The sequence below is a fragment of the Cariama cristata genome, unplaced genomic scaffold, assembly GCF_000690535.1.
Source record: "Cariama cristata isolate BGI_N322 unplaced genomic scaffold, ASM69053v1 scaffold27018, whole genome shotgun sequence".
Classification (NCBI taxonomy): Eukaryota; Metazoa; Chordata; class Aves; order Cariamiformes; family Cariamidae; genus Cariama; species Cariama cristata.
The window spans coordinates 1-26785 of NW_009631040.1; the positions used below are offsets into that span (position 1 = coordinate 1).

The window sequence follows — 26785 nt, forward strand, 5'->3', positions numbered from 1 at the left end:
AAAATCTGTGCATGCTGCACCACAGTTAAAAATGCACAGCCAATCGTCCAACAATTACAAATTCATCGGCTCAGCAGAACAGATTCCCAATCTGCAGGTGAAAACTAACTTACTGAAGTAGTATGATGCTTACTGAATGAGAAAATAGGCTGTAATGAACTAATCCTTTTCCCAAACTTAGGATCTCACACCAGCTGTAGGTGAACTGTGTATACTGAATGCATTAATAGGTTTTATAATCCAGAAGTTATCACCTGAGCCACCCTACCTCTACGTTTTCTTTAAACTACTCAGACCTTAAAGTCTTCAAATAGTGCTTTACCCTCCAGAGTAAAATGTGCAAGACTTTTCTGATATCTTCATTGCGTAACTAGATCAGGTATAGCTAATAAGATAAAGCCTGGCAAGACAGAAGGACCACAATCTAACCCAGACTCCTAACAAGCAGTATAAAGAATGAGTATCAAAAAGCACTTTCTATACTAGATCTAACTGGTAGTAACAGTACAGGACAGGACTAGCCTTCTCCAAAGTGATCCAGCTATCAAGAAAAAAAACCATGAGTGGAGGAGCTACACATTAGTTTCAGATTTTGAAAACTATAAAACCATACTGATCTAGGCAGTTGCATTATGAAAGTGATTTCAGCATGCAGAACTTTATAATCTGTGACACCAGAGACAGAAAGCCAACAGTGTTCAAGAGAAGTTGCTTGAACACATGACAAACTGTTTAACAAACTGACTAGCATTAGAACAAGGCAAATATGGACTCTATACTCATTAGCATTTCCATAAAGATACAATAAAACCTAAGCTTGTCTGATGTTATCTGTACACTTATAAATATGTACTAATAAACAAACGTTTTAGCTGACTAACTTATTGTAACAGCAAAAGCGGGTATTTTCTGTACTATTTTAGTCTTCTGCAATGGTAAGGTACAAAACCTGCTGCAAGTCTTCAGAAACCTTATTCTGCTATGCAATGCAGTTGGGAAACAGTATTTGTAAAATAAAACCATTAAGTTTCATCCTTGACCTTACAGTTTAGTATGTATATTTAAAGTGTATCCCTGTTGTCATAGCCAACAAATACAGTAAGAAAACATCAGTAGCATTCGTGACTAGTCACAGGAACTCCATTTTCCCCACCAGCTCCACCTTCTCTTTATCACTAGGTATGAAGTGCAGCGCACATGATCAAAAGAGTAGGTAGTGAGAGTCTTAAAATTAAATACCAACAAAAATCAAGTTTTCAAACTTAAGTTTCCTAACAGGCCAAAGAGACTGAAGTCCAACTCTCCATGTGATTTAATTCAGACCAAAGTAAAACAAACTTTGCTCTTGAATAAGGCAAGACAAAGATCATGTCTGTTTCTCACGGTGACTTGCAACGGGCACTTAACAGATATTTCAGTCAATCCTCTTAACCGCTCCTATGCTTAAACTAGAGCCAGAACTCTGTGTCCAACTAAGTTTGAGATTTCTGCTTTCCAAGCTGAAAAGCATTCTTTCCAAAATAATTAACAGCACCGCAATACAATTGTGTTTCATCCTTAGCTTGTACACATGTGAGGGAACAAAGAAACATTAATTTTATAGTTTCTGAAGAAGCTGCATATTACAAGCCAAGCAGGCTAGTTTGAGATAATACATCATCTGCTGCCAAAACACAGACCCCTGCCACTTGGATTAAGAGACCACTCCAGCAGCTGTAACAGGATCTGCTGCCAAGAACTCAAAGCTTTAGGATATAGTCAGTCATCATTACCTACGTATGTCCCCTACATTTGTTACTAGAACAATGCTCTATCATATACACTAGAACTTCCCTGATTTAGCTTGTCTGGACACAACCTGTGGCCTCAGGAGCTGTTTCCAATTCTGCATACAGGATATTTTTGGCTGGTTAAGCAGCATGTATACAGCACCTGAAACTACCATATTCACAACAAATACTGAGTACTTCTGGAGAGCTCTCGGTATAAGTACATAGTATTGTCTACTACTGCCTTCTTTATAGGCAGTTCCATCACAGGGTTGGAGTTTTTTTAATACAGAATTTAAAGTATTTTCAGAACACTCAGTACAGCAGAAAATCTGTTAAAGAACCCTAGATTATTTTTTTTTAAGTAACAGCTTTATTGCAAGGTAATGGATTGTTATTTAGGTTAAAGCATTACTAAGTCCAAAAAGTCCAGGATGAAAACATCAGGACTCCCACAGCAAATGTAATTCCCTTTATTTATAACTGCATTCTACAACACTGTGGCAAAATACTCTAGTACAGCCTGCCTTGCTACTCTGTTCAATATATACCAAAAGGATCAAAGACAAGCTCAGAAATCCTGATGCACAAGCTGCCAGAAGCTGAGCATATTCTTGAAGATCTATTTCCTTGCCTTTTTGCTTTTCCATTTACAGACAAGTTTCCAGTAACAATACTGGACTAGACAAACCTTGATCTGGACAAGTATAGCAGTTCTTAACTAAGATTGTTTAAGGGTCACCACCAAATGTATTAACTCAGCAAAGTAACTGTTTATTATTTTTCACTTCTTAGTGGTGCTTCTGTAATAACAAGATAAGCAAATATGTAAGTGAACCCTAACTTTTTTTCTTAGTTTGTTCACTGTTGGTTTCGTAATACGGTGCCATGAAGCATCATTTGTATTGGAAAATGTCACCCAAGAAAGCAAACATTTTGGAGAGCTCATAATTCCCTAGGGGAAGCAGACACAGCAACTGAAAATGAAGTTACCCACAATTTCTGTTAGATAACCGCCGCACCTCCTCCAACCAACCCAGAGAGATCTGGTCCTAGGAAACACAGAAAATAGCAGGTATCACTATGCACTGGTAGCAAAGGTAAACCACATAGCTGAGTTCCCATCCATTGCCAACTACTGTGTTCCACTTACAAGAACACAGAAATCCAGACTGAGTATTCAGTTTAAAGAAGTGGCCCGTGTTCTTACGCATTTCAACCCTACCTCTGTAATAAACGGAACAGAGAAGAAAGCTAAATGAATACACTCAGAATATACTAAGATTTCAGTATCACTACAGGCTTTTCTTTTTACTGTTTTGTATTTCTCAAATTCTTGGGATTGCAGAATAAACTAGACTTCTTGAAAGCAGAAAGGAGGACACCAAAGCCTTTCCTGACTTTCATTCCTTTGAAATACTGTCAAGTTCATTTACAGAATTGATTTGTAAGCACTGTACAAATGAAGAGAAGAACTGAGAAGAGTTACGAATAAGACAACAGGAATTTTTCAGCCACTGGATACATCAACAGTTTCAACTTCCCTGTCCTGCTTCCCTATGGAGTGCCCCGCTCCGTCCTGACAATATACCCAGAACCAGTATCAAACACGCTAACAAACCCTGCCTTTCTGCCAAACCCACCACACGCTGTAAGACAACCTCTGGTAACCTACAAAGCAGTTTCACTGCATTTCTTACAGCTGTATTCAACAGAGAAATTAATTAGCCTACAACAAGAACTGCTACATTCTGTGATGGACAGCTTTTATTGTAAAAGAGACAGACTGTAGGGCTCCACAACAGAAATGTTTTCTAAATTACAGTATTTGGTAGGCTTTTTGTTAGCTTAATGCCCCACCTGCTGGCTGATGACTAAATTACATCGTGACAGTTATCAAAGAAGTCACATGCCTATTATTCTGTCACCAGTAGGTAGTTATATGCTGTCATGGCAACTGGTACAATTCTATGTGGAACATGGACTGCACAGCTGGGTCCACCACAGTGTGAAGATTAACATACAAAAATAGAACCTAGATGGTTATAAAACAGATGTTAGCCTAAGATTTTTAATATCCATCCAGATTGATCACACTGAAGTATTACAAAGCATAATGTGAATAAGAAATACTACAAAACCAGTGAACTCTTCATGTACCTTTAATCTGTAATAATTCCTACACCACCAGCTGCACCCAGCTCAGTCACCATACTGGGCTATGTTATATTTTTTTAATACCCATCCAGATTGATCACACAAAGCATAATGTGAATAAGAAATACTACAAAACCAGTGAACTCTTCATGTACCTTTAATCTGTAATAATTCCTACACCACCAGCTGCACCCAGCTCAGTCACCATACTGGGCTATGTTATATTCAGGTATAGTTTCCAAAAAATAGATCAAAGAGTCTAGGAGAGGAGAAGAGACAGAAGCCAAGGCTTATAATGTAAAAACATTTGTCTCATTTGAGAATGCCATTTGAAAGAACAGTTTTAAAACTTACCTTATTTTAAAGAATGAGTACTCTCTACTCCTTACTTAGTAACTAAACCTCACCTGGCCGAAGAAGCTCTGCTTGCAGTTAGTGCTGGCCTGAGCTTAGGGCCTGCTTAATAATTTGAAAGAGCACGAGTAAGGGACTTTTCGGAAGCAGATGTGCCTGCCTGTCACATCCATCCCCCCAAGCTCAGGGAAATGGAGTCAGACACTTGGCTCAGCTATGCCGAGACATGAAATGTTTCTGCAGCTGAATTCACACAGGAACCTAGAAAGTGTCCTTTCCCTGGACATACAAGGATTTCCTAAGGTGTCAGTTCCAGGATTCCCTTCAATTTCAATCCACTGACTCCCTGGCTTGAGACTCCTGAACCTCTTGCAGATATTCCCGCATAAAATCAACTGCCTAAAACACTCTTATTAAAAGCTGAGCAAATCAATTTACATGTAGCAAGAGAAGTCAAAAAAATCCATATTCAGGCTTCTTTCACACCAGCAGACATGTCTAGTACTGCCTTGGTGTGAGGAAAGCATGCTTTGGTATGAACTGTCACACAGCACAGCAGCTCCTCATTTTCTAGTAGCCTACCATTCCTAACTGCTGTGCACCTTACCAAGTCCCCAGAAACCACAGCAAAACAAAGCTCATCAGCCCAGACTTCACAATTTACTAACAGGCAACATAGCACTAAAATATCATTTCTGAAACTCCACCATTATTGATCCTTTTCATCTTTTTTTGAAAAGAAAAATAAATCTGTTTTTAAAACCTGTTAACAGAATTACACTTAATTAATGGAACTACCACAGACTACCTAAGAAAACAAGTAATTTCAGAGTCTGGCTCTCTCCCAAGTCATGAAATAACTACCACAACAGTAAGATAACCACAACTGACAAGTTAAGTTTTATGAAAGCTATTGTAACATTCAAATAGAAGGACCACACACACTTATTTCCCTGTCAAAAATAAATGCTGGATTTTGTCTACAGGAAGTGTCTTACCAGTAAAGATCTGTTGTTGCAACATTTTTCCTTAGAAAAGATTCAGCAAGTAAGTTGCTTAACTACATATAAAGATCTCTATACTAGGGAAAGTAGAATCATGAGCACTAAGTGAGCAACCTCAATTAGCATTCCTAACATTTAGTGCTGTATCAGTAACTTATCTGCACAAGTCAAACATCTAACAAAAAGGAAAAGTTTACTTTTTTCCTGTTTAATTTTTTTTTTCCCCACTCTGGTATTATAAGCAAATTAATTCTGTGTATTTGCTCAAAATAAAGGTAATTAACAGCCTTAACTTAAGGGACAGCAAGGGAAATCTTATTCACAATGTGAGGTTTTGTCTATATACTATATATACACATTCCTTGATCAATGATGTTTTCAGCTTAACTGCCATTTGACATCTCACAACTACAGTACGATCTCTTTATGCAGCACTAAGTATCAGAGCCCTCCAACAGCGATACCAAAATCAGCATCTGGGACAGACTTGAAACCCACCTCCAACTCGCAGGGCAGCTGCTCACTGCAACGGGGCATTGTCCTACAAATCCCAACAAGTCTGAAGAGGATTTTCTTCCAGTAATGAAAGACATTACCTTCAGAGATTTCCACCCTAGTGGGAGTGCAAGAGAAAGGAAGATACTTTAAGGGCATATCACAAAGCTTTGCAGGAAGAAAATTCGAAGGACCAAAGCCCAACTAGAACTTAGTCTGGCTACTGCCTTAAAAGGACAATAGAAAAATATTTCTATAAAGATATTAGCAACAAAAGGAAGGCTAAGGAGAATCTCCATCCTTTACTGAATGTGGAGGGAAACAGTGACAAAGGATGAGTGAAAGGCTGAGGTACTTCATGCCAAAAAAAGGAATCACTCAGCAAAATATTATTCCTTTAAGTTTAAGACAGAAAGCACACAGAGGGCAAGTCCAGACTTACCTTGAATTCGGTATGGGAAAAGGAAAGCAGCCCCCTTGATAGTTCAAACACCACACTGAACACCTGACTTGCAGAAGTACCAAGAGGAACAGGTTAACAGCCATGAGCTTAGAGGGCACAATGACAAACACAGCCCCCAAGAAGTGTAGAGGAGTGTTGCAGACCCATAGGTAGAGTACTGTCTCACAAGCAGTACCTCTAATATTCCACTATATCAGAAATATATTGACTGCAGTATGCATCTTTACTGGACTATGTATTCAGAGGGTTTGAGAGGGTTTTTGTGATTTTAGATATGCTGCTAGTCCCAAAACAGTTACTGTATGGATAAAGATACTTCCTTATTTTCAGCTCCGATATCATATTTTACAGTAACGTATTTTTAAATGTAAAACCTCGCCTCCTCATTTCTATATTGACTATAGAGCCTCCCAACCTTAAGCTAAAAGAATGAACAGTCCTTTGCCATGTTTGTCTTGAGCATCAAGTACACAGAAGTTCCCACTACTGGGGAAAAAAAACAAAAACTTTGAATTTATTCACAGTAACTAAAGCCAGAGCAATCACTGGGGCAACACAAAGGCCCTTGTAAACTCAGCTGCTGCCTTCTTTCTTAAATAAGGTTACAGTGACAGTGTGCTTCCCCTAACCCCCAAAGAAAGTTTAAAGTAAAGTTCACTCCAAACTTTAGAGTAAGAACCCATCTAGGTTGTAAATCTACCTAAGCTTTTTCTTGAGATGCATGTTTAGTCTGAAGAAACCCTGATACTTACTCTCTATAGTCTGGATGTTTTGGGCGGGTTTTTTTTGGTTTTTTTCTCAGCTACACTGAAAGTGGCAGACATTACAGCTTTAAAATTATACAACATCCATCCGAAAACACCAGTTTACCAAGACACTTCTGCAAGGCATGTAGACTGTATACCTGTTAGAGGACTTAATGGAACAGAGGTTTTTTTAAGGCATGCAAAAGAAAACCCTGTGAAATACAATTAAGGGAAAAGCCTTTTGTTTCTTTGTAGCATTCAAGATCAGATCACCTTCATGTAAGACAGAATTCAGCATCTTGGTTTAGCACACAAATACCTAGAAGGAAAAATTATTTCTGTTTTGACAGGGAATTAGTGTCTGTGCCAGACAATCATTCTAATGGAGATCCAAGAACACCATCTGGCTGGCTGTCTCATTCCAAGAATAATTCTGTCAGGTGGCAAAGCTTGGAAGAAGAGTATGAAAAGGCCACAGCACCAAGCAGCTCCCTGGGACACTGTAGTAAGAACCATAAAACAAACAAGTATCATAGCTTTGTAATACCAAGTAAAAGCAAGCATTGTATTTCTCTGTGTTGTCTAAACAATTGTTTCTTTTGTCAAAAAGCTGTCTTAATATTCAAAGGAGACTTGTACGCTCTCAAGTCCCAGACAGAATGTATGTACTCTGTGCAAGCAAAGGCAGATCCACAAGAACTCACTACTGCGTACTAGGTTCACAATTAACATGGTCCACTTGATTTGATAATACAAGAGGTACAAGTTTGCAAGAAGCTCCAATTGTGCACCTATTTCAGAAATGCCTTCAGCTACAGCCATATTAAACAGATGTTTCAACTTTCTGAATGCAACACAAGAGAGATTTACCTACTGTTTTTGCGTTATGCTTATAGGGTACTTCCAAAGAACATTAGAAATGCATGTTCTTAGTTATAACTTGTTACGTTTACTGGCATATGCCACAAAATGTACAATTCCCAGACGGGAACAAAAAAATTAGTTTCCTACGGGTGAGAAATGGCTAACAAAACCAGCACAACATGATCTAACAGAAGAGAAAATAAATGACACTCATAAGGCCTGGGCTATGCATTTCACTGTGATAAGCCTTCTCAGCATGCTTGGAAGAACAGTTCATATCTAGCACCGGCATTTCAAACATACTGAACAATCAACTCGCTCACCAGATGGTCCTATGGGTAACACTTGGTCAAATAAACATAAAATATGCACTCTATGTACATATCTTCTGTTTTATCTCCTTTTGGTGTTGAGACTCTTCACATAGGCACTTCATGTTTTCTTACAGCTACAGCATAAAGCCTCAAATACATCCCAGGGCAATCAAGCCAACTAGAACATTAAGCCAAAATGAAATCTGCATTTGCAAAGAAACAATTACCTTTATCAATAAACTGACATCACAGCTTTAACAGCCCAAGTAGGCTGTTTAGGTACTTAAAAGTTGCAAAGGAAAGAGTCCTGATATTCAGAAAACTTCAGATTTTTTTTTTTTTTAAATATTGAGTTTAACTGTGTAAGATTAAAAAACAAAACAACTCATAAAGAAGGTGGTAACAGAATTTAAGTATTATCAAGCTACTATCTTTAAAACAGTAGTCTAAGAAAAACATGGCAAATTGATATTACAGGAACACTTAACACTATTTGTAGTGATACAGAACAGTCTGAGCAGAGAAAAGATTAACAGCTTTGCTTTTTCAGGTCAATTTATGCTATCAGAACACTGGTACAATTCTGTATAAAGTGGCTTCAAAATCTATAGTCATTTCTATTCCTCCTCCCCTCCACCACCCTTCCTTCATTAATAAAATTCCATCTAGCACACTTCTGAGAAGCAGTCCTTGCACATTTTCCATGCTGCAGCCATACTCCCTTAAATGTCCAAGTCTGTAGCAACTCAGTTCCCTTGTATACATTTCACTAACACCTACTTCTGGGTAAGTCTTTTTCCAAGCCATTACCGCTTCTAAACCTTCTGGAAATACAAAGCTGAACATGCAATCCTATTGAAACTCATGTATACATCCTCAACAAGAGAGGCATAATTTCCTTTTCTGTCTGGAGAGACAGAGGTGTCGGAGTAGGAAGAGAAAAGCAGAGTAGAACCCAACATACAAGACTGAATACAGTTCTCAGTTCTACTCTTTCAAAACTGCAGCTAATAACTACTACAAAATGAAGTTTCTTACTACGAATTTGTAGTAACTGGAATTCTCATATAGGGTAATAAATCTTCAACACCTTCAATAAATCTTTATTATGCTGTATGTCTTTCTCAAGGCAGCTTAAAATTAACTCTAGTATTATATTAGCATGTCAGTAGAAGTTCGGGAATCCAGGTCAAAATAAAAGTTTTATTTTAATTGTTTCAAAATACACAACTAAAATCTACATAAATAATAAAATAGGCTTACAGATATTCTTTGATTAACAGTTTGCATCATGTAACAAAGGCATATCTTAAATGCAGTGTTTTCTCACAATTTTAACATACAGGTATTGTTAAAATTTTTCAAGTAAAAATGCATACTCTACTGAGTAGCCAATACAGCTAATTACATTCTTGCATCTTAAGTTACATATAGGAATTTTAGGATTCTCTTAATTACTTCCCCAAAACTAGTAGTGAAGCTCAAGACAGGTACATGAACTGTCATCAGTGAACATAACCACATTGATTAGGTAGTCTAAAGACAACCATGACTTAAATAGCTTCAGCTGAGTTACAACTTGACATCTTCTGTTCCACTGATTAAGAGCTCAGTTTTAAAATACAATCTCTTGGGTAAATAACTACTTCCATTTTTAAACTGCAAGAGGCAACTGGTCAGTATTAGTCACTTAAATTGTGGTTCAAGAAAAACTAAGTGTAACATGCAAACTGTACCTTAAAGCTCAGAAGAAAAACCACATGCAGCAATGAACCAAGAGTGTTTTTCCCATATAAACTCTAACATTCCAGCTAGTTACCAGGGAAAGCATGCAAACAATTAATAAAACCTTGAAGTTTATCAACTCTTAGAACTTTAAACTTCAAACTACTCTAAGCAAAAACTGCATTGAAACAGGTAGAATAGGAACACAAAATTCAACTTGAAAAATGTTATACTGCTTATATGGTTAAACTGAACTGTAGTAACATCAAGTTAATGAATTTAGATACTTTAAAGTCTTTGTTGATCAAACACTTTTCAGTACTGCTCTTCCTTTTCTGAAGTGATGCGCCTTCCTCTCCTGGAATGGGATAGGAGAAAAGACAGGGGAAAAAAATTTCTAGATATTAGAATAAAGCAACTGAAGTTTTCATGAAAAGTATCTCAAGACATTCTGTACTCTATTCATCCCCCTCCAAAACCGATAAACACAGCTTCTGTATTCCTGCTTCAAAGTACATGTGCCCAGTTCACATGTCTGTCCTTTTAGAAAAGGAAGCAAATATAACATTAAATACAACTTTAATATATAACAGAAATTAAACACCGCTTGCAATATCAGAAACTGCAATTCTACTATGACTGAACACATACAGCAAAAATATGACCACCAGCTGCCAACCTGGACTACAGTTTATTGGCTAGTCACAGACATTTTACACTAAGAGCCACCATCCACAGCACGTACTTTAACTGGTATAAAGACTATCAAGGCTCATACTCAACATCCTCTATCCAAACTAAGGAGTAACCCACTGCCCCTTCACCAATTTGTCATTGAGAAATTATTAGCCAGCCTTATGCTCTAGATGTCTGCAAGTCGACTGTTCAGCGATTTTTTTATTGCTGTCTTGATTAAATCCACTGAATCCAAAATCAGCACTTGTTTCCAGCAATAAGCAACTGAGCGCCAAACCAATGCATCTCAAAGCACACACAAGAAAGAAAAAAATTCAAATGGCATTCTAGATATGAATCCCTTTATCTTTATAGTATCCTGCAGGTGAACAAATTGAAGGTCAGCTGTGTTTTAGGGATTTCATTTTGCTTTCACTACATACCTTAAAGTAGTCTTCTTGTGATACAAAGGTGTTCCTCAGACGGTTCTCGGGATTAAACAGACAGGACACTACTGTCTGTATGCTCCTGTCCACAGACTTCTGAAATACAGTTATAGGTCCATCTACAGCAACACTGGTTTTCTTAGCCCACTACTAGCAATGTGGGTGCCACAGTGTTTACTTTGCATTCAGTATTCCTCTCAACTACCTTACATTTCCTGAGCTCTTTTGTCTTTTTTTTAAAATCTTTTAATCTTGGTAACTTATTATTCCCCTTAGATGTTAGAATGTAACAGTTCTAATGAGTTCAGTTGTGGAATACTCAGACAGCTGAAAAATTAAGTCTCCTTTAGAAAACAGAATTCAGAGCTAACTGTTGGCCAAACGGGGGTCTCCTTCCACAAAAGGAAGTGAAGAAGGCAGTAAAACATTACTGATTCAGATGTTTGAAGCTTAAAATAAATCTGCTTAAGATAGCAGGCAGTGCTACCTAACCTTTTTCAGTACCTGCAATTTCCCCTGTAATTCTCAGAAGATTAAATAAAGCCTTGTCACTTAAAAACAACATTGTACTTAAGTGAAGTAGAATACACATTTCATACAGCCCTCAGGACTACAGACAAGCACTAACAGTTTCGAGGAAACATGTGAGGCTTCTGAAGTTGTACACTGAAATCAGATACAGTAGATTGAGCAACTGGCTGAAGTGGCAACTATAACCTTAATTTCTAGGATACTGGTCAGAGGCCCTTTTCACCAAGGCACATAATCCTCATGTGCAAGTTTCTGGGAATAGGATTTATGACAAAAAAACATTACAGTTTTGAGAAAAGCACTTACCTTTTGTGGACTGTTAGTAGACGATTGCATGGGCTCTGGAACAGCACATTCTGCCTGTATAAGTTCTGGATCTTCGGTGCAGTGATAGCTTACTGAAGTATAAACCTGTGTAGTTTTTTAAATATTGCAGCGTTTCAGTAACACCGGGAAAACAGGTTCAGTTATGCTGTCATTGGTCCTCCTCTATCCACAAAATGTCAACTTTATCTTCGTACTTTTGATAACGTTACACAAGTAGGGGAAATTCTGTATCCTGATCTGTTTTATTAAACAGTTCTGTTTGCTTCCAAAAGGGGATATATTCTAATAAATGTCTTTTCTCCCCACCATAATCACTCTTGAGAGTTAGCTCCTCAACCTACTTCCTCCATGTATGGGTTTGCCATCAAGCATACTGAGCAATGAAGGCAGTCACCAAAAACAAGGCAATCAGCAGGTAACTTCAAGAGATTAAACACTAAAAACAAATGAAGGAAGGGGAAGCAAAACATCTACTGCCACCACCCTTCCAAGAAGTTGCTTTTATCTATACAGTTCCTTTCTTGTTTGAAGCTTCCTTCATGCTAATATAACTTTTTTCCAAGATGTAAAAAGGTCCAGAAAAGCTCAAGCCATTTTACAGCTTTTTTTAAAACTCTCCCTCCTTCCCTCTGCTTATAGTGCAGTGTTGCAACTGGCAACCCAGTGCAGAGTTTAATTACAATAGCACAGAGGCTAATAAAGCAGTTACTCTTTATGGAAACATCCTTCCAGATGGTTCCAGAGAGAACTGGCAGCTTTTACAGCCAATTTTCCCAGGATCTCAACAGCAAGATTAAGCATTCTCACTTTCTGGGGCAAAACATTTTATTTTTTTCTTCCCCAAAGTAGCCAGATTTACCCACACTTGGTAACCCAGTAGTTTTCAGTTTCTTGCAACATCATTAAGGGCATTGTTTGTGATTATACACAGCAACCACAAGGTGTACCACCTGACACTCCAAAAAGCCCATCAACACCAAAAGTGTTACTTCAAGCTGACGATACTGGGAGATACGGAAGTCCACAGTGTTAGAAGACTATTCCTCTCTGAGCACCATCCCTAACCATCGAAAGGAGGTATCATATCTGACCTCATCACAACTGGGGTATTCCATTTATGAATGGAAATTGTGATTATCCATGAAACAAATAGGTAGGTATAAAGCAGTAGACTGAAGAATGAAGATTCCTGTCTCCTTATGTACCTGTCCTCTTTTGAGTCCATCTAAAGAATGATACTTTAAGTTGCTTAACTGAGGTAAGTTGTAGAAAAGTTGTCTGCTCATTTAATCAAGCTTAAAACCGCTAATGAAAACCACTACGCACACCTACTCTAAGAACTCTTTGGTTTGCTGCTGTTTAATTGTTAACTGATATACTGTATCATGTTCATGGACCTTACTCAACAAAAATTAATTCAAGCCAACGGGATAATCAGTATTTTAGTGACTTCTGACCTCTTTTAAGTCTGTTTCTGTTCCCATTAAAGCAAAGGTAATTCTCACTAACAGAAATACAGACTTTCGAAGAGAAGAAAAAGGCTGCTTCTCTGCTGAAAGCTGCAAGCAAAGCTTAGTACACATGATTGGAAGTGAGCAGAAATAAAGTATTCTTCTAATATGATCAGAGGGAGAATTGTCAGACACAGACAGGCAGTAATATATATGCACAAAGTTCCATTTTCTTAATTTTTCCCCCATGTACCTTCCACACATTCTAGACATCTGCGAGCATACCTTGAAAGAATACTATTCAGAATAAAATTAAGTATTACAAGCTTTGAAACACTTAATAGGAACTGTACTCAATACAAGATTATAGCCAAAGAACACAAAAACGCCTAAGATGCAAGTTCCAACATTGTTAAAGAAATACACAGTATTTTTTCCTCTCTTGTGGATGTCACTTGTGTAAAGTCACTCAAAGCAGGTAATTTTTTTTAGAAGCCATCAGCACCATCTACAGTCTACAGTAGCCTAGGAAATAGTTTTAAAAAGCTGTTGAAAGGAGTCAAAAAAAGCCAGTATTTGCAAAGCAGAGTATTTTCAGGCTTTTTAAATTTTTCCAAAAATTGCAGCAGTAAGCAGTAATATTATATAGATCTTAAGTCAGGATTGTGCATCAGGTCATCACTTATTTTTCCTTCAACTTTTCATGAGAAACCAATTCTGTTCAAGTTAAAATTCCAGAATCCTGCAACCAGAAGGTATCAAGTAGCACCATAAAACAGGTAGTTCCATTCTGCCAGGCAGCTCCTAAAAAAGCACCATGTCAGTAGGAAATCCTAAACAATTATCTACCCTGTCAGCAGCTACAGATTTGTACAGACCAGATTATATACACATCCAGTCAACTGTTTGGCTGGGTTTTTTCCAAGTATCAAGCTGTCAAAACAGCGTGCTAATTGAGAAGACAAAGTTCCAGAAGTTTAACTTTGTAGACTTACCGGAGGCATAACATAACTTCTTTGCTCCCCAGCAAGCCATTGTGGTTGAACCTTAAACAATAATTGGACAAGAACCAGCTTTTATTCGTTCATTTTCAACACAGGCAAGTAACTGTTCTTTAAGAGCCACCATTTATAACATTTCCTGTCTGGATTTTTCATTAAACAGTAGTTTACAGTCTTCTGTCCAGCAAGATAGCTTTTTCACATGTACCTCATGTAGTGTTTAGCACAAGGTCAGCCTTATCACAAATTCAACTACCGCCTTCCTCTTTTCATTCCAAGTTTTAAAAAAAAGTTTAAGATTTCTAAAGATTAGGAAAACGAGGGGAAATCACAGCAGCCACCCTGAAAACACCTCAAACCTCTAGTTACTAAAATGCTTCTGGTTTAGTTTTAATAACAGGACTTATCCACACATTTCACTTACAAGTTCAAAAATCATTAGCAGCTACGTGCCTTCCCAGACATTTTTAGAATTCAAGAGCACATCCCCTCTCTATATACATCCCACATTTATATAGTCTGATAAGACTCAATGATTCCGTTTTAAGTAACTAACATCAACTGCCTGCACTATAGAATGTACAAATGCAAAGCTCCTTCGCACAAGAAAAAGTACTACTGATCCATGTACTTATTACTAATTTGGAAATTGTTTTATCACTGCACATTTAAGAAAAAAAAATCAAACTAAAAAAATAGTATGCTAAGTTATTCAACAGTTTTCATCACATTAGAATATCACTAATACTGTTTTTACTTTTGATTTCTATGAAGCAGGAGTTGAAGGGAAATAGAATTCACAGAAAGATCAGACTCCAGTTAACACTGTTCACTTCATTCAAGTTTTGTCAGGTATCAAACAGCCCTTCTGCTGCCATAAAGAATTACATACCTGATAGTTGTAAGCTGGCTGATATCCTACAGGAACTTGCTGCTGTATCAATAAAGCTGGCGAACTGTATGGGTATGTCTGCAAATAAAGCTTTTTTTTTAAAAAATGCAAGTTTGAAGCACAATAAAAGCATGATATTTGTAAAAGTATTTATAAAGCCAGCAGCACATTTTTAGAAGTATGTGGTCACATTGTTACTTCAACTCCTGTTTCAGACTAGTTTCATTATTTGAAAGCAACTCTTACAGATTTCCCACAGGGCTTCAGCACTTCAGGCACTAAAAATCTCTAGGAAGTGGGATTCTAGAGTATATTACATATCTAAAAATCCCACATCTGCCTGTAGCTGATCTTTTAAGTCATTTCAGAAGTACAACTCATCCCATAAACTTTCTAAAGTAGACTTGAAACAGACCAACTAACATGAAATAATGGACTACAGCCTGAAGATCAGTTTCTTGGAGTCAAATGCAAGGCAAGTATTACAATTCAGACAATTTCCCAGCACTTCACTGCAAGTACTTTGACACAATGTTAACCTGGAAACTTTTCAGCTTCTTTAGAGAATAGTTAAAGGCACATTCCAGCATTTAAGAGAATTAGTTCCTCCCCCCAATAAACTTAGTAGTACCCATGCTGATTCTCTATCAAGCTCTCTGCCTCAAAGAAAAAAAAATATTTCTGCAAGTCACTGCAGTTCGCTCATCTTCATTTGCTTAAGAAAATAAACAAAACTGAATCAGTGTGCAATTAATATTGCCCTGTTGTATTACTATATTATATAGGGTTAATACAGGGAGACCATAATCTGGAAAGCCACCTATTCACAGTACAGGACTCCTAACAAGGCCAGAAGTACTCTGCCTACACCTCAGTAAGAATGCTTATCTGAAGTACCGTTAAAGTGATGCCCTGTAGGCACACTGTACTGGTCACAGTGTCAACAGCAGATGCTGTAACACAGTGTTCTTAAAGACAACAGCAGTTCAGAAACAAGAATTTGTTTGGCTAGGAGGAAGGAAAAGGGGAAAAAAAAGGTACCACAGCCAACTTCTCATTCCATACTTGTTCAAAAAAACCACACATTTTCAACTTTGTGGTTTATTCTGAGGCAGGGCAGCAGTACATTAAATATCCAGATGCATTTGATTTGCGAAGCACATCACTAACAAGATCACTTAAGAACTGTTATATAATTACATCTTAGCTCCACATTCAATAGTTTTTTCATTCTCAGAATAAAAAGTATCTCCCTATCTTTTGGTTTAGAAAGAGATCACATTACTGAATAAATTTTTCAAGGCTGTTGTATTCTTTTAAAGCAGTTTGAAGTTGAGTGATTCCTATTGGGGAAGGCAATAGGAAAACAAGCATGTATGGTAAGATTGGAATACATATTCCTGAAGTTGTATGTGCTTACATCTTCAAAAATATTAATTATGATTCAAAAATCAGTGGCATGAACAGCCTTACCTGAACATACTGTGTTACTGGGCTCATTACAGCTGGAGGCTGCATGTATGTCTCTGTATTTTGATTACCCCATACACTATGGAACTGTGGTGCTGGAGGACTGAAAACTAATGGTCTGGGATGCACGTAAGAACCTTGTTTTAAAGAAAAATAAATTATTAAGACATTTTCACATGTATTCCATTAGTAATCTGAATTCAAGCTGTAAAAAGTCTTAAGTGTTTTAACTCTTAAATTTAACTCAACATTAACTGTACTGTATTGTGCTACCAACCTGAGTTTTATTACCAAAACTGTAAAATATCACACAAGCACTGAGGTTATAAAATTCAGAATGCAGGTTTAATTGTAATATACATACTACATGAGATAATTATACATTAACATCTTGCAAATACTTTAAGAAAACAAATTTGTATTATATACTTGTAATGAGAATACATTTGATTATATATATACTCACACGAGTTTTGTTGCTTTCTAATCGCTGGCCCCAGTTTCAGTTTTTTGCCATTGAAGTTGATTTGTGACTGAAAGACAGGTTATTCTGTAAGCTGTGGAATCAGTGAGGTGGGTGGTTTGTTTCATTTTAAAGAGACTGCACTCCACTTCTACACCACAGTATTAACAACTCACATAACAGGCTCAACAGCCTCCGTTCTCCTCTCCCACCTCAACACCTTATGCCTTTCACCTTTAATTTCCTGCAATGCTCTCAGCACATCCATCTGCCTACTCACTGACTCTCCAAACCTATTATGTATCACTTGCCTTAATACCAACAAGCACCACTAGTAGTTTGCAACAACACATTAGTGACTGTCAGCCTTCTGGTTTTAAAAACACAAATTCAAACCATTACTGTCTCAGTAAGGATACTAACGTAAAGCAACCATAGTCTAGGTTCCCTTGAAACCCTATTTACATCACTACTTACTTCCCTTCCCACAAACTTCCTAACAGGCTGCATGTAACATGTCAGAAGCTTTCCACACAATGTTAAGTGAAATGGAAGGCTGTCTAAGCTCTACGGTTTACCTGCATGTTACTGTATTCTCTCTAGAGAAATATTCACATGCATTCCTTCAAGAACATCCAACAAACATGCTGATATTTCACAACCTTTTTGGCCAAAACATCTTGATTAGTCTATGTGCTGCATAGAAAGCATGAAACTGAAATATGGTTCACATGTTCCTCAAATATCCAAAACCAGGAACACAGGCATCTGAACGACTTGAAAAACAGGGCTGGAAGCACTCCTCAGGAGTCAGCAAACACCTCAGACACAGGTAACTTATTCTGCAAGTTCTGCCCAAATGCTGGTTCACACAGAAGGCAGGATTTCAGACTTTCAATGATCAAAATGACTGAGTACTGCTTTGCCAGCACAGCATCTGGAGCCATAACAAAATCACAGAAGAATTTCAAGCACCCTCCCTCCCTGCAGAAGTTGAATTGTGTTCTTCAGTGAAAACTGCTTAGTTTGAAAACTAGAAGAACATTCACCAATTGATGGAGGCTGAAATGGCACCACAACATCCTTACACTTCAAGGTCTATTTGGACTGACTGTAGAAGAAGGCCTGTAACATTTCGTTCTTGACAAGGTACAGTTTAAGCCTGGAGTATAGAGTTGCTTTAACACATAATTTAAGCAGATAAATGTTTATTCAGGTATTTGAACTTCTCCACACAGAACTCCCAAAAGAGAATTCACCTTTGGGTCTGATCTCATATTCTCTGCCGAGATGGTGACAAAAAACATGTTTAACTACCTATGAAGATGTGTATAGCACACATGGTACTACCTAAAATAGGTACTCTGTTACAGTTCAGAGGGCTACACTGAGGTTTACAAACGCTTTGCACATCAGAAGTGAAGATTTTTGTTTTATCCCAATTAACAAATTTAGGATCAAGTATTAAAAACAGTATTAATGCAGCTAGAGAATCCAGATAGACTACGTATCTCATGCAACACAAGGACTTGCCTGCTTCAGGAGAAAATACACAGTCTGTAATTTTAAGACACCTCACTAAGCTTTTCCTCCCATTTCTGCTAAAGTGCTTTGAAGAGGTAACAACAACTTAATTGTTGATTGTAAAAATAAGCAAAATAAGCAGAAAAATACTGATGTAAAAAAATCTTATTTGATCATCTTCTCATACCGATAAAAACAGAATAAAGTAAGACGTGAGTGGAAAAAAGGTGAAAAACCCTCACTGGCTTGACAGATGGGGATTTTTTTGGGTTTTTTTTTTTTTTTTTTAAAGCAGAAGGTAGCTTTCGTTCTGAACTGCAAACAGGTTCATGCTGGACTAGAGTAGTTACAAATGGAATCAGACCCAGATCAGAAGAAAAATACTTTCTGGTTGCACAAAGCTACATAGCTAGGCAGATAAAGAGAGGCATCTAGAGTGATTCTAACCACGGAGAGGCTCCATCTTGTTCATTTACATAAAACATTGTGACCACCCAGTACAGATAATGCCCGAAATGGTTTAGCGAGGTGATTTCTGCTCATGACCTGAGCTCTAAAACAAAGATATTCATTCTTTCCCTTTTTCCATCCCCTCCAGAAGCCACCAGCTTTGTAAGATGATTTCTATCTGCACATGCTTCTTCCTGACAAGGCAGTAATTTGTACTGCCTGTACACCTGAAATTTGCATGGAAAAGAAAATCCGCTGTATACTTCTAGGTCTTCCAAGACCTCTGGTATACAAAGTCACATCAGTGAGTACTATATTAATAGAGATATGCCGAGGGATTTTAGTTTTCAAGAAACACACAGAGAAAATCAGCAACATACACGGCTCAAATGACAATGCTACTACTGTAGAGGTCCCTACAGAGGTTGTTGCCTCAGAGCAAGCATTCCACACTGATCTAGTACAATAAAGGTAACCCACGGTAAAAAAAGGTATTCTGAGATAAAGTCTGTTGCTCAATACAGCATATTTTTGTCAGCCTACCATGATAGCTAAAGAGCAGCAAGCTTTTGAAGCCTTTTGGTGAGAATCAAGAATCTCTCCACTTTGTTCAAACATGTTCTCTTCTCCCTTAAGGAGTTGGACAGCCAGTAAACACATCTGAACATATCACAGAACACCGAATTTGTGCCTGGCATACTATTCTGGATTTGGTTTTCAAATCTACTTCCCCACCCAAGAGCTTTAGAAGCAAATCAGAGACTGTTCATCATCCAGAGACATGCAAGTTTTCTGAGGCAAAGACTACCAAGCAGGTAATATTTCAATACATCTTATTTTCACAGTTATTGCAGTTTTGGGAGAAAGAAGGAAAACAAAAAACTCTGTCAGTGGTTTGTGACCTGCTGAAGTCTAACATAACCAAGTACCAGATATGCCTGTAAGCGCTGAAGTTTTAAATTGCTCTGATACTGAACCCTAAGAGCAGAATGGCTGAAACAGTTTTACCCCTTTATCTCCTGTGTGAACTACCAAAACTGTATGAGATGCGAACAGTTGCATCGTATAGTCAAGGAGACTTAAAAACTACTTGCACTCCAGGTAACATCCAAACACACAAATACTGCGAGAGAAACACACACTTCAACTGCTGAAACATAGTAAAAACACTCATACTGTGTTCCATGTTACTATTATTCCCAATTATAATGCTGACAGGTCTATGTATTTGCCATAAGCACAATGGCTCTATGACAACCATCTAATACAGAAAGCAGGCAGCCAAAAACACACAAGGCTTTCAAGTACATACATGAATGAGAATGACCAGAAATACGTGAGACATTCAAGCACACCAAGGCTTCCTTACTTAAGTAAATATACAAAGATTCTAGCAAGTTTACTTTTTGGGCAGCCTTAGACTTTCCTTGTCCTGATTTACTACATGTTACACGACTTGGTTTCCCCAAACATGTCTCCAGCCTTCATGTATCAACTTCTTCAGGTAATTTAGACAGAGAGCTTACCTCTACTATTTTTTGAACATCCACATTGTCCAGGAAAGATACAAATCCATACCTGAAAAGTAAAAACAGGTTATTCAATAATGAGATTTTGATTTGTTAGTGAAATCATTTTGAACAAGACCAGTTAACAGCATATATGCCAGGTACATTACATTGCATGTCAAAAGCATCAAATAGGACGTGATATAATTCAGCATGAAAACGTATTTACTGCTAACTAGCAGCATATACTACTGGGTCAGATGAAAAACTGAATGCCAGATTCTAGATTAACAGGAAATAGAAGTAAGAGCTATTCTTTTATTTCAGCTACTCAAAATGAGCACTATTGTTGATATTATTAACTCAGAAAGTAAAAAGAGTATTTTAAGTATTAAGATCTGAATTATCATCAATTTTTGCATTTACTAATAGGTTTGGATGAAAGCAGGCAGTACAGGAACAGTGACGCCAGTGAGAGAAGTGATCCTTGAAGAGGTTTTTCAATTTATTTCACTGCCTCCCTAATTTATCTAGTCTATAAAATTAAGGTAATTTCAAAGCATTATAGGAATAGTTGTGCTAATTAATGGAGTATGCCAATTCATTATTAATACCCAGAATATACACTGGCTAATTGTACATCAGAATTCACCATGAAGACTAGCAAGAGATATGAGGAAATAAAACAGATTTCCACCTCATGCATTACCACATATGCCTAAGAAATAACATGACTTTTTAGGATCTGCTCATAGAATCTTAAAAAAAAAGTTAGGCTGGAAGGAATCTCCAGGGGCCGAAGTCCCTTTCTCAAAGCAAGGATTACTTCCAAAACTGGGAGAGCTTCCCCAGAACTCAACAGGCTAAGGTCCTGCAAATCCTTATTTAAGTGTTTCATCACAGACAATTCAGACCTTTTCTACATACTGAATGGGGATTTCCCTTGCTTCATCTTTGCTTGTTCACTTAGTTTCACTCTTCACCCAAACAAATTTGGTTGTTTTCTATGTAACTTACAGCAGTGTCAGAACAGTGCAGTCCCATTGCCTTAAATAAGCCACCTACCCCTTCTCTTAACCATCCTGAACTCTCTCCAGATTGTTGTTAACTGCTCTAGCCATCAGAACAGCCCTATGAAAGAACTGTCTGCATAAGCACCACACAGATTTCAAGCTTTGTTTCCACTGGTTAAGTGACAATAGCTCTCTTTTCCCCAAACAGACAGACTGAAGTCAAAAAAATCAGGTTATTCCTTGTAAGATTATACAGATTTAGGGGTGATCTAGATTTACAGGTTTCACAATGTTAATTCACTACAACAGGAAAGTGCAGCTAGTGTCAAGGCTTAAGCATGTCGAGTGCGCTAAGTAGCTGCTCACATCATCTATGACAGAATTATGTCCATGTAAGCAGCAACTCAAAACAACTACTCATGTTCTACTCACCCTTTGGAAACACCAGTTCTGTCAGTGATTATTTTCACCTCTTTCACAGTACCATATCGTTCAAAGAAACTCCGAATTTCTGCTTCATTCATCTAAAAGAAACAAAGCCTTAAACTTCTTCAAACACCTTCAACTGCTTAGAACTGATTTCAAGCAGCCAGTATCATTTTTTAAACCCACCTTCTACTACCATAAGAACTAAAGTTACTTACCTGTTCCAAAATTCTCTCATGACACTGCAATACCTTAAGACTGGTAAACACACATTTAAAAAAAACAACCTAGGAGTTAAATTCCCATTTCCTTACCACTGAAGTGCCCTATACCCATCTTAAACAATTAAAAGTGTATAAATACCCTTATATCAATTCCACCAACAAAGACTGTATTTGGCATGATCTTTCCTTCTGGTAAAACGTATCCTTGACTGGTTGTTGACAAATGGGTATTGTCCTCCGAGACACCTGCACACTGGGCCTCCACATTTGCAGACTGAAAAAATTTAACAGAAACATGTATTTCAGTCAAATTATTATAGTACCCTTTAAGATACTAGAATGCCTGCATCTTCCTATAGATATAGCACAGGACAATGAATTTCAATAGCACCTTGCCAATTCCTTAAAGGAAGTACTTGCTGCAAATAGACCACTCATTGGAAAAAAGTTGAAGCAATTATTCTAAGAAGCTTTAAAAAAAATTTAAATCTAGACCTGACCTAGGCTACTTTAAGTAGCCCTCTCTGACTACATGAAGCTCATGATCAGTGTTGCCACTACCAGACACAGTGAGAATGCCAAAATAATTAATTTCAGAACTTTACCACATTCCTTTCAGATGTAAGCAAGAAATTAAGTTCTTTAAAGGATAATAAATTTACAGTAAATTGTATCAACAGAATAAATTCCATCATCTTCCTGGTCAAAAGCTTCAAATACTTGAGATGTGAGTAAGCTTACAAAAAGCCTTAGAGCACAGGTAACAGTGTTACACTACAAGTTAGCTGCAAGAAGGGAAATCAGACCTCGATAGAATATTCGCACTATTCATTTTCTCAGAGAATGATTTTGTCAATTTAATTACAACAGGAATATGAATGGCTACAAAATTGTTTGAGTTGTCTGCACCAAAGTAGGATCTTAAGCATGCACTGCATGTACAGAAGAACTGCAAAGAATCTTAAGATTATAGAGCAGGTAGTCACAACGCGCTTTGCACGCTCAGACTTCAGATGCACCCTTTCGGTCCTAAAGCATTTCGTCACAGCCTAGGAGTTACAAATTCACTCAGTGTAGAGGAAGATACAACACTCCCTAAACAAATAGTGGTTCAGTATTTTGTTCAGATTAACAGACCACATGCAATTCCATTTCTTGTTGCTGATGCTAGCAAAGACATGTTCTATACTCTGTGTAAGGTTTGATGTGTATTTTATGAAGGTATCTACAAGAACTAAAATACAACATAATCATTGCAAACTCTAGCCTCTCTCATCTTCTTCTCTCCTGAATGAGTGATTCTAGCTATGTACCATACTTTGCCTGGCTGGTAAGAACATAAACTACCACTTCAGTGTTACTCATCCCTCTATATTAATGTACTTTAAAACATTAATAAGCTTTTCCTTACAACAACTGGTGTGGTATTATCCCTACCTCAGTTACTCCAAACTTTGATTTAGTATTTTGAAATCTAATAATTTGCAATAGGTAGTACCCAATTTTTCAATGTAATAATTCTCATTGTTTAATGCACATTTAAACTACAGCTGCAAGTGACAAGTACTCATTCAAATTGACACCCAGTAAGGGAACGCGAAAATTACAAGAACCAAACTATACATGTGGCACATCATTTGCCCTGCAATTAAACAAAACCAAAACTAGAATTCAGCCCTCTCAATATTTCAGTGTGACTGAAAAATTAACAACACACCATTACTGAAAGCCAGAGAGGGTTTGCCCCATCTCTTTTCCCACATCTCCTCTGCACAATTTCTAACACTTGTCAGTTCAAATTAAGCTGGCTCAACAAAATTTGGCAGGAAGATTAACATAAAGTGAGCAGTTTTACAACCAATTAGTATTCTGCTATTGTAGACAACTGAATCGGCTTACTCTGCTATTAGTTAAGCACCAGACCCACCTCAGGATCAGTGAATACACAAGAGGAAATAGAGATGGAGGAGCCTTGGACTCTTCTGAGCAGCACTAAGCCATCAATTCAGTTCAAAACCATTTCATGAAGCTGCACCTTAAGACAGAATCTGGTTCCATCCCACCAGATACTGTTGTCAACACTCAATTTACTCACTGACTATGCTTCCTACTGCAAATTCTCAATAAAAGTTACAAGTCAATCCTTTCCCTTTATCCTCTAAGAACTCCCTCTACCCTCCAGTGAGGCTGGAGACCACAAGTTCCATGGTAATAAAGACTCTGTAACAGAACATTTCTGCCATAAACTGGAAAATGGTAGTTTTCCCCCTTCCCTCCTATTACACCCCAACAGCTCTTTACATCACTGTGCAGGGAAGTCAATCCTACGCCTCACAGGAGAAAAATTCTGTAGTACTTTTCAGACACATCCGCTTCTGATCCAAACTCATTCTACAGTTATGTAAACTTGCGCTAGCATAAGGACACAAAGGCAAAAATGAAGCAAGAGGTGAGGAGACCACTTCTTTGGCTGCACCCCCAGCTAAAGGGCATTTGAATTGAAATCTGAGACTGCAACTCCACAGCGACCTTAAGCTCACCTAACCGTTGGCTTCTACTTTCTTTCCGGATCTGCTTCAGCAAGCCAGGCTGAAAAAGAAGTATTCACTTTGCTGTGCAAATTCTCTTGCAACTTAGCACACGAAACAGCTCATTGCAGAGGCATCCGAGAAGGGCCAGAACCAGCACAAGAAAGGGGACAGGCATACAGATCCCACTGCTACTCAACTCATGGCTGGCCTTGGCTGCTGTGGAAGTGCAGCATTCGTTTCTCACACTAGTGATCCAGAACACAATTTTCAATGAAAATACATGTATTTAATGCTTTTACACATTAAATATCTAGAAGATTAAACAGGCTACCTCAGAATTCTGACAAATTGGTCAACATCAAAAATAAGCTTTAAGTTCTGTTAATACATGCATTTCTCAGAACTTGAAAAGAAGCTGTTGTTGAAAAATGTATGAAGACAGGAAACAAAATCTCCTCCCAAAGTTACTTTTCAAGTATTCGGTACTATAGTGCAAAACTCTTGCCAATTCAAACAAGCACTGCCCTATACAAAACCAAATTATTTTACCAGCACACTGTGCAATTGTTATTTCACTACCTAATGTAGCATTATGCAAATGGTCGTACTTCTACATAGCCTACAGGCAAAGAACTCACATCGCTGCTGAATCAGTGTCCAAAGCCTAAGCCACCTAAAGTCTTCAACATCTGGAAACCCCTGAAGTTAATGAATTGGTTACTGTGAAATTACAGCATCAGCTGAAGTGACCCAACCCTTCAAAAATAACCTAAGTGGGGCTGATTGGTCTGTCCATCTCATGAAGTACCTTTGAAATCAAATTTCTAGATGCAAGGGAATTTAGGGTTTATTCAAAGCTTTTCAGCTTACTGAAATTAACAGGATTTTCTTCCTTTCTCTCATCACAAGGTAAATTTTATCAGTCTGCTCTTTGCATTATTCCAGAAATCACGAAGTTTAAGTTGATGCCAGTAAACTGCATTAACCTCTTGATTACAGTAGTCATGAGGCTAGTTAGACTTTTGGAAGAAAAAAAAAAGGTGGGAAAGGATAACTGTTAGGGCCAGGTGGTAGAAAAGTCCAGGTACTCAAGTGGGTTACAAGCACCGCTCAGTCTTATGCACATCTAGGAGAGGAAAACCTTCACTTTTCTTTTGGCCACAGAAGTACAAGTGTCTGATTTCTCAGGCTTCTCCCTGTCTTTCCCTGACCTCACACACTCTTTGTTTAAAATAAGTATTAAACATTCTCTTCTTTAATTTACACATTTAAACCCCCTGATCTACGTCCCGCTGTCCAGATTTTCTGTGCTCGGGAATCAGTTACCATGACAGCACACTACCTAAAGAAAGAACATGGCTCCGGCTACCAGGCGAACGCCGCAGTCTTCCCGTTAGGCAGCAGGTGGAGCTATCAGTCAAGCACTGCAATAGGCTCGCACGCTAACGCTCAACTTCTTAAAAAAAAAAAAACTCTACTTTTACGTTGTTGTTGAAGCATCTGCTCCACAGTCGCAAATTCTGTTTTTCAAATAAAAAAATTCCTGAAGAGGAAACAGCGACTAGCATGTTGAAGCAGCAACGTGCTAGTTCAGGCAGTAACTCCCACTGACCACACGGAGTCCACAACGCGCTACGCGAAGCCTTTCCTCTGGCAGGTAAAAACAAACGAAAAACCGGGGAACCTGAGGTGAGCGCGTTACGGAGCCGGCGGGGCCGCCGCCCCGCAGCCATTTAACAGCCTCACGTCCTGCGGGCTTCGCACCCCGCTTCACTACCAGCGTCGTTACGAGAAGAGGCGCGGAGAAGAGGGTTTCACGCTCCTCAAGAGATCTGGGGGCGACGGGAGGGCAAAAGGGGAGGCGCTCCTCTGAGGACAATGGGAGCTGTCTGAAAGTCCCCGACGCCCGGGGCAAGGGTTCCAGCCTGACCCTAACGGCAAGCAGGGGTGAGGATGCAAGCT

At 38.2% G+C, this 26785-nt stretch overlaps 1 protein-coding gene across 1 annotated transcript; it reads right to left on the reverse strand.

Moving 5' to 3' along the window:
* Positions 1-10123: 10123 nt before the first annotated feature.
* Positions 10124-26655, reverse strand: DAZL (deleted in azoospermia-like; the record flags this gene model as incomplete). The annotated part of the gene is made up of 11 exons (XM_009705804.1): positions 10124-10249; positions 11010-11108; positions 11850-11954; positions 14317-14367; positions 15215-15292; positions 16688-16821; positions 17151-17217; positions 20648-20699; positions 22075-22166; positions 22432-22566; positions 26436-26655. Coding segments are annotated over 11 exons (1087 nt in total), but the record flags the coding sequence as incomplete, so codon positions are not given.
* Between the last annotated feature and the right edge of the window lie 130 nt (positions 26656-26785).